Source organism: Rutidosis leptorrhynchoides, chromosome 3 (genome assembly GCF_046630445.1).
Source record: "Rutidosis leptorrhynchoides isolate AG116_Rl617_1_P2 chromosome 3, CSIRO_AGI_Rlap_v1, whole genome shotgun sequence".
NCBI lineage: Eukaryota > Viridiplantae > Streptophyta > Magnoliopsida > Asterales > Asteraceae > Rutidosis > Rutidosis leptorrhynchoides.
In genome coordinates this window covers 48,600,217-48,609,972 of record NC_092335.1, presented here as the reverse complement: position 1 = coordinate 48,609,972, position 9,756 = coordinate 48,600,217, and the positions used below count along the sequence as shown (strand labels likewise).

Here is a 9,756-nt window from a genome sequence, read left to right as displayed (position 1 = left end):
TACTCGTTGTATTAATAATAATTTTAATAAAAGAATTTTATTATCACAAATATGATTACTATAAATACTTTTAGTATAAATACGTTTAGTATAAATACGAAGATTAAGAGAATAAACATATTATGCATAAATAATAAATTTTCAGAATAAACATTAGTATTCATGAAATAAATAATAATTAATTGCATAAGTACTCATAAATGTTAGATAACATAAATATAAATGTTAGTGAAGTTAATAAGAGTTAGATTACAGAAATATAATTTAGGCGGTATAACCGACCATACATAACTTAAATAACATAAATATAAATGTTAGTGAAGTTAATAAAAGTTAGATTACATAAATATAATTCAGGCGGTATAACCGACCATATATAACTTAAATAACATAAATATAAATGTTAGTGAAGTTAATAAAAGTTAGATTACAGAAATATAATTCAGGCGGTATAACCGACCATATATAACTTAAATAACATAAGTATAAATGTTAGTGAAGTTAATAAAAGTTAGATTACAGGAATATAATTTTACTTATGATGATAATAATATTTATCTTATTAATAAATAATAGAAGATATCGTTAAAGAATTTCTTACCTTGATTAGTGACTTGCTTACTTAGATAAACCTTGATTATACGGAGCACTTCGTGCTGATAACGTGTTTAATTTAGTTGTTTATAACAACATTGGTAGCCTAAACCTACTACAAAATTCTAGTAATGAAGGAGTATTATATTAATGAGAGAAATGAGAGAAATAATTCTTGTAAGTATAATGGAGGGTGCAAGTTTTTTAGCTTGTATACATGGGTATTTATAGTACAAAAAATACTATACAATAGGTATCCAATATTAACTATGATTTGTACAAAATTGACTATCCATTAAAGCCTGATATTATAACAAAATTTAGTTTGATCATAGGAGTACTGAAAATCCTAATGTCAAGAAACTCAACTTTAATTTGATTATAATAATAAATAATACGGAATAGATAATAAATAAATGGGAGATGATCCTCACACTCCTAACTTTGATCTATACACACCATTTTATACACATTGACTAAATTGCCCTTGTTTTAAGCAAACTTTCGTCTTTTATATCTGTATCTACACAACAACCCAAACTTCACATATGCATATGCATTACACTAAATGTGAGTTCGCAAATACGATTCTCACAAATTAATATGATACGCTATTTTCTATTAATTGAAATAAATCATGTAAGCTTCAACTAAATTCCAACCTAATGCCAATATTCAAAATTTAAATATCAAACTTCTTATTATAAAACACAAATAAACTCAGATTCAATAAATAGAAAATAAAAGATAATTGTTATCAGGAACAATAGATATACAAATACACACAGAATCAATATAAAACTAAGTACAGATCTCGATATATGAGGAAGAACAATAAAATTTAAATTAACTTTGATAAAGATATAAATTTAGGTCTAGTAACTGAGGTTGCAGGAGATTGTGAGAAAACGTCGTTCATCACCGGAATTTGAAGGCTAGGCTTTCCGTCTTACTATCATACCAAAATAAAATTTAGGGCTGTTTATTTTTATGATTTTTCATATTATCAAATATCAATCATAGGTAGAGACTAAAATCAAGTGATTAGGGGGTTTTGTTATGTACGGATGTTAGGGATGAAGGTGGAGCCAAAGAACCGGAGGTGTATTGCTGAAATTAAAGAAGGGGTATATTCGTCATTTTATGTAAAATGGTGTGTATGGATCAAAACATGGTGTGTGAGGATCATCACCCTAAATAAATAGATACAAAAGACTTAATATTATTTATAATATTATTTAGTGGAGTATGAAGAGTTGGTACACAAATTTTGGATTCATACTTCATTTCAAAGTTTTATACCTATTTTAATCATAAGAATATTGTGATGATGACATTTTTAACCTACTGCATGTCTAGAAACAAGTCTTACGTATTTTCATTCATTGAAATATAAAGTAGAAAGCAAATTTAGAATTTATTTATTTGCTGAAATTTATTAATTACACTGAGCATACATATCACATAAATCAGCTTAATAACCATTCAAACTTAAAATCTTCATAAATCATTTTCTGATTTTAGTAAGCTCGTAATTCTATTTTTTAGGTTGTGTTAATTATATACCTACAACCGAAGTAAATTTGTTTACCTTTTTACTGTAAGTTGTTTTCTTATGTTCTTTTTAATTTAAAGAAGTGAATAAAGAAGTTTCACTTCCCAATTAAGCTCTATATAGCTAGACTTTCTCTAGTTTTGTGCATGTATATTATATATATATATACCTGAAAAAAAGATAAAGATATTATTTAATTTTTTATTTTTTTTCGGGGAAAAGGAACAAATTTCATTTGAGAAGTACATAAAATAAATGGTGTTGATAATAGGAATTTGAGGTGCAAAAAACTCCAAATGACACACAACTCTACACATTCTGCTTACAAGCAGCTACCAGCCAATACACACACACACACACACGATATATTTAATATATGTATCTATATCTATATTCATGTTATGTACACACCTCCCATTTAGAGATAGATATATAGATATATAGAGGAAAGATGGGCCCACATAGCCAAATCAATGGCTGACCCATTTTGAAAATAAGGGCTAAAGATAAAAAGATATAAAAGACCAAGAGAAGTTATAAGCAAAATTAACTTAGCTAGCATCCATTAAAGAGAGAGAGTAGAAAATATTCTCTGTTTATATATTGAGGTTTTCCAGTTTTTGGTGTTTTGTTAATTAGTGACAAAAACACCAAAAAAAAACACACAAAAATTCTATCTTTAAGAAGTAAACTCCACAGATCTCTTTCTGTCTGGAACACCAGTTCTCTCTTTAGATTAATATTGTGTTTTTTTTTGTTTGTTTTAGTTAAATTCATCTACTTGTTTCAGCTTGTGTTTTAAAGTTAATTGTTTCTTACTTCTTTTTTGGAACAATCCTACATATCCATAAACACATATACTTATCTTGGAAGTTAGTTTTGTTGGTGTTTCATTTTATATATAAAACCAAATCCGTTCCTGTGTTGTGTTTACTTTGTTTTTGTTTTCTAGTTTATTTGTTTTCAAGATCTAGTTACTTGTTTGTTCTTGATCAAGTGTGTTTGCTAAATTACAACAAAAGCTAGCTTTTAATTAAACCTTAATCTCAGCTAAAAAAGAACAAAAACTTTTGTGGATATGATGACTGGTGACAATATGTTTCCTATTCCTCTTCAAGATCAATATCATCATCATCTTCAACAACAACAACAACGACCTTCTAATCATGAACAAATTAATCCTAACCCTAAACCCATCACTAATCTCAAGAAAAAGAGAAACTTACCAGGCACCCCAGGTAATATTCAACTTAATTATCTTAACCTTCGATGTGTTTTTCTCTTATTATTCATTCCTTCCACATGCAAACACACATGTTTTTTAATTTTTAATTCCGAATATATCTTAATTACATAGAATAAAAAAAATATTACTCGTTGGAATTTATTTATGATTTATTTTTCATACAATTAAATACACATAAATTAAATTATTTTCATAAAACTAGTAATTTTGATTTTTTGAGCTCAAATTTAGTACGATGGTATTGACACGTGTAGTAAATATCCATAAGTTGATCAAACAAAAACTAACCATGATTTAATCCAAAGTTGTTTAGGATCCATATTAGTTACACTTTGATTACATACTAAAGTCCTAGAATTAAGCTAATTTGTGTCGACAAGTTTTTTGTGTGGATGAAATTAATCTAATTGTATTTAAACTTGCTAATTATGAATAAAATATAAGCAGATCCAGATGCTGAAGTGATGCGACTATCTCCAAAATCACTAATGGCAACAAACAGATTTGTATGTGAAATCTGCAACAAAGGGTTTCAAAGAGACCAAAACTTACAACTTCATCGTAGAGGTCACAACTTACCGTGGAAGTTGAAGCAAAGGAACACAAAAGAACCAATAAAAAAGAAAGTCTACATTTGCCCGGAGAAAACATGCGTCCACCATGATCCGTCACGAGCACTCGGAGATCTGACCGGAATAAAGAAACATTTTAGCCGGAAACATGGTGAGAAAAAGTGGAAGTGTGAAAAGTGTTCAAAGAAGTATGCAGTTCAATCTGACTGGAAAGCTCATTCAAAGACGTGTGGTACTAGAGAGTACAAATGTGACTGTGGCACACTTTTCTCCAGGTGTGTGTTTGTTGATTACAAAATCTTGAAATAAATGTTTGGAATTTAATGCATTATATGACATTAAAAGTGACATGTTTTTTTTTTATTATTGGTGTGTTACATTTTAATGACTTGTGTCACAATATTTGTGTAGGAAGGATAGTTTCATAACTCATCGCGCTTTTTGTGACGCGTTGGCCGAAGAAAGTGTGAGACTTAATTCGGTGACACCGATTAATATTGGTTTAAAAAATGAAGGTGTGAATGAATCCGCGATGAACAACCCTAATTTCATGAGTCATGGGTTCACACAATTTGGGTCTAGTTTTCGGTCTGATTTTGGTGATCAAAACAAGCCAAGATTGTCACTTTGGTTAGACCAAGCGAATTCTCACCTCAATAATATTTCTCCAATGGATCAAATGAGTATGAATTCGAATCTTTACGTGTCATCGAGTGCGTCAGGTTTAGTTGATATGGTTAATAATGTGTATGGTTCAAATTTTACAAACTCGAACCAAATGCCAAGTTTATCTTTAACACCAGAAGGAGGTCTAAAAGAAGAAACCCTAGCTTCTTTATATTCAATGAACCAAACCAATCAAACCGAAACTAGTGGTCCAATGTCTGCAACCGCGCTTCTTCAAAAAGCGGCTCAAATGGGTTCAACCAGAAGCAACCCATCAATATTTGGGACAAGTTTCGGGCTCATGAACTCTTCCTCTACTACATCAAACACTGGAGTCAGTTTGGCGAACAACATAAATTCTCTACCTCAATTACAAGTCTCAAGTGCGATGAACTTCAATTCGTCGAATTCAAGCCCTCAAGGGAGTAATCTTGACCACCAACAAATGATCATGTCAAGAAACGAAACAATGGCGCCGTTAAAGATGATGAATCGAAATTTTAGTGGAATCGATAGCGGATTTACAAGAGATTTCTTGGGGATGGCAGGAGAAGGTGGCCGGCCATTGTTGCAACAAGATCTAATGAAGTTTGCATCTTATGGTTCAACCATGGGATCAATGAGGCAATTTACTAGTAATAATATTTAATTTGATTCTTACTTATGTTGTTTAATTAATTTGTATTTTTCTTATCATTATGTGTGTTGTAGCATAGTAATTATGTATTTATAGACTTGATTTTGTCAATGGTTAGGCTGTTGCACTTTATAAGGAAAAAACATGTCACTTTGTTTTTGTTAATTGACATGGGGATGTCAAATAAGATCGTAAAAAGCCACTTTTTACTCTCTAGTACGTGCAAGTCAATATATCATTAAATAAGTCTCTCAAGGAGCTAGCCTTCAATTTAATTTTAATTACTGTATAAAACAAGAAACTTGTACAAATACAAATAATAAGATATTTATCAATTAAACTAAAAATGATACTACTCCGTATATCATTTGCAAGCAAATTTTTTTTTTTTTTTTTTTTTAGTTCAAAATGTAAAAATATTCAAACTGTTCGCATAAAAGATATCGTTTTTTAATATTTCAGTATTACCAATAGCTAATATCTAAATCTGTATCCATAAAACCAGAAAACAAAGAGTATAGCCCTAATTTACCACCTACAACGTTTAATTAATCTTTTTATAAAAAAATTTATAATTATGTGATTAGTATTATGGTTATTCTTGAATTAAAAAAATGTATTACTTCTATCTTATTGCTAATCTGAGATGTTAACTTTTAATTCAATTTATTATTTAATCAATCAAAAACTTCAGTAATTTATTTTATTACTCTATCTATTCTATAAGCTAATGTTCATGTTACATGTTGGATTGTCCCATTATTAGTGTTCGTGTTCATTGAAGTTGTATTATGTTTAATAAAAGTGGATTCGAGATAATTGAAGTACTTCGTTTAATACTTATCTGATTAAGGAAAATGTCATGGACTGGATGGAGAGTAATTTGAGCTTAACTTTATGGAAATGAATTGTATGCTTAAATACTTGAGTTACTCCTTTTTTTGGGCCAATTTTAAAAAATATAATGAGAAAAATAAAATGTGGTCCATGACAGACTCTGATGCACAAATGATGAGGAGGCACAAATGATGATGAGCTCTCTATGCACAATGGGAATAATACAGACTCTGATCAGGAGGATTTAGAGGAAGGTGAGTTTGTTCAGGATTCGTTCTGCCATTTGGACCCCAAACAGAATAACCTAAATTGTAATGACGATCAGCAGCTTAATTTGCCTAAACCTGATCCTACTCCGAACCTAAATCAGGAGTGTAATGACTTGAATAATGTAAACGACTCTCAAAGAAAAGATGCAGAAACGAAATCCTCACCCAATGTGTCAACCTCGCTTTCTAAACCACCCGGTTATCATGAACCCATAGTCCCACATGGTGATGCCGCCCCATCTACAGATTCCACAGGCAATAACAACAAAGCTACTTCTGCTTCTTCCATACGATCTGATGTTGTATTACTAGAAAATTTAGACAAATTTATCTCGTTCGGGAACTCATTGGGATATGACATGAAAGGATGCCAAAATGACCTAAAATGTATGCTATCGAGCATGGGTGTTGCCAACACCGTGTAATGAATACATTATCAATAAATATTGGAGGAGGAGTGAGATCTATACAAAAGCAGAAATGGGTGAAAAATCTTTGTCAAGAACATGAAATAACTGTACTGGGAATTCAAGAAACAAAACTTACACAACTTGACATGTTCGTGGTTAAAGCTTTTTGGGGAAACTCTCAATTCGGAGTAGCGTGCTCTAGTTCTCGTGGTAGATCAGGAGGTATTCTTACCATTTGGGATAACACAAGTTTCTTTATGAAAAGAATTTTGTCTTTTGAAAATGTTCTTATTGTTGAAGGCCAGAGAATAGGTAGAGAGGCGAATTGTTACCTTATTAATATTTATGCACCTCAACAACGTTTAAAAAAGAACCGTCTCTGGGACTATCTCTCTACGTATATGAGCAACAACAGTGGAGAGTTCATTCTTTTTGGTGATTTTAACGTTGTCCGGGCTGCTCATGAACGTGAGGGCTCTATCTTTTGTCCTCTTACAGCAGGAGATTTTAACAATTTTATTTCTAATTCGAACCTGGTGGAAGTCCCTCTTTGTGGTAGAAGGTTTACTCGATCAAACAAGTTCTGTAATAAAAGAGCAAAGTTGGATCGCTTACTTATGTCTAACAACACCCTTGATTCATGGCCGAACATGGTGGGAAGAATTCTTCCAAACTTGTGGTCCGATCATTGTCCGATAACGCTTTTAGTTGATAAATCGGATTATGGTCCCACTCCCTTTAAACTTTTCAACTCGTGGTTTAACAGAGATGGCTTTGATTCGGTCGTTAAGGATGCATGTATTGTCTTTGACAATACTAATTCATTAACCGGAATACACCCTCTCATTCGCTTTAAAGAGAAGCTTAAGTTCATCAAGGCTAATCTGAAAGCATGGAATCATGGGTAAAAAGGGCCTACAAAATTGAAACTGGTACTCTCACTTCTCGTATCAATGATTTGGAAGCTCAACTAGATAACGGTGGTAACTCCCTTTCCATCTCTGCTGATCGAATTCAATGTGTCAAGAGGCTGGCCGATTTGATGAAACTGGAAACGATGGATGTAGCTCAAAAAAACAAAAAACAATGGGTTCTTCTTGGCGATGAAAACTCATCCTTTTTTCATTCTTCGCTCAAGCGTAAAAGAAGGAAACTTGCTGTCCCGGGCATTATGTCGAATGGTATATGGGAGACCGCTGCAGACTCTGTTAAAAACGCCTTCCTCCACTCCTTCAAAGAAAAGTTCAAACGTGTTGGGAGTGTAAAGATCGTTAGACCTAGTCCCCACCTCAAGAAATTACAGCCTGAGCAATTATTTAGCCTGGAAGTTCCCTTCTCAGCCTCTGAAATTAAAAAAGCCGTATGGGACTGCGGTGATGATAAGTCTCCAGGACCGGACAGCTTCTCTTTCCGATTTATAAAATATTTTTGGGAGCTCTTAAATATGGATATAGCTAGCTGCATTGAGAACTTTTATAACTCTGGCTACATCCCAAAAGGGTGTAACTCCTCCTTTTTCACTTTAGCCCCGAAGATGGATTCTCCCTTGTTCGTTAAAGATTACCGTCCAATTAGCTTAATTGGGATTCAATATAAAATTATTGCAAAATTACTTGCCAACCGGCTAGCTTCTGTGATTGACACCATCATTAGCCCGGAACAAACGGGTTTCATTAGAGGTCGTCAGATTTTGGACGGTCCTTTAGTTATTAACGAGACGGTAGATTGGTGTAAGCGTAAAAAGAAAAAAGCTATGCTTCTTAAGGTAGACTTTGAAAAAGCTTTTGATTCTATTAGTTGGGACTATATCCTGTCTATGCTCTTGTTTCTTGGTTTTGGTAATAGATGGATTATGTGGATAAAAGGTTGCCTCTCTACTTCATATGCCCCGATCCTTGTAAACGGGTCTCCTACAGAAGAATTTCTTATTGGTCGTGGTCTAAGACAAGGAGATCCGCTTTCTCCTTTCCTATTTATTATAGGTATGGAAGGTCTTCATGTCGCCATCCAAGATGCGATTGATGCCAACCTTTATTCAGGCATTTTTATAGGAAAACGAGATGTGGGCAGCTACCTTTCTCATTGTTTTTTTGCTGACGACGCTTTATTTGTGGGAGAGTGGAACGATGCAAACATTAATAACCTTATAACTTTGCTTGGTTGCTTTTATTTTGTTTCAGGTTTGCGTATAAACTTGCAAAAATCAAATTTATTTGGAATCGGTATCCCAGCCGCTGAGCTTGATCGTGTCTCTTCGAATATTGGTTGCTCCCAAGCTTCGTTCCCTTTTAAATTCTTGGGCATCCCGGTTGGTGCTAACATGAGTCTCATAAAAAATTGGAACCCGATCATTGAAAAGGTGGAGAAGCGTCTTGCTTCATGGAAGGTCAATCTTCTATCTTTTGGAGGTCGCCTTACTTTAGTTAATTCCGTTTTAGGGGCCCTTGGCACTTACTACTTTTCACTCTTTATAGCTCCTAAAAGTGTGATAAATCGGCTAGAATCTATCCGTTCAAATTTCTTCTGGGGTGGTAATTTAAATGAGAGAAAAATTTACTGGGTAAAATGGGACGATATCTTAAAATCAAAGGAAAAAGGTGGTCTTGGAGTTATTAGCTTGGAATCTCAAAATAAGGCCCTTCTTTACAAGTGGAGATGGAGATATGTGCATGAAAAAAGCGTATATGGGTGAAAATAATTGAAGCAATCCATGGTAGACAGACCGATGGTCTCCACCCGATCATCACAAGACAGAGCACTGGATGTTGGAGTAAAATTAATAACTGCTTGGTTTCTCTTCATGTGAATCAGATTGTTAAAGAAGATATTATGGCTATCAAAATCGGGAATGGGAAACTCACTAGTTTTTGGAATGATCGATGGCATAATGGGGTTATCTTACGTGATACCTTCCCTCGTCTATTTGTTCTCGACACAAACAACTCCTGTTCTTTTGCCGAAAGATGGAAT

The 9,756-nt window shown here is 33.1% G+C and overlaps 2 protein-coding genes across 2 annotated transcripts; both read left to right on the top strand.

Annotated features, from left to right (window-relative positions):
• Positions 1-2,839: 2,839 nt before the first annotated feature.
• LOC139896073 (zinc finger protein JACKDAW-like) lies at positions 2,840-5,467 on the top strand. The gene is made up of 3 exons (XM_071878653.1): positions 2,840-3,387; positions 3,843-4,242; positions 4,379-5,467. The coding sequence occupies exons 1-3, from the start codon at positions 3,228-3,230 to the stop codon at positions 5,280-5,282; spliced, it is 1,464 nt and encodes a 487-aa protein (XP_071734754.1). The 5' UTR covers positions 2,840-3,227; the 3' UTR covers positions 5,283-5,467.
• A 1,333-nt stretch (positions 5,468-6,800) lies between these two features.
• On the top strand, positions 6,801-7,694 carry LOC139899954 (uncharacterized). Its single transcript, XM_071882776.1, has one exon. It carries the CDS (start codon positions 6,801-6,803, stop codon positions 7,692-7,694), a length of 894 nt encoding a protein of 297 aa, XP_071738877.1.
• The last annotated feature ends 2,062 nt before the right edge of the window (positions 7,695-9,756 follow it).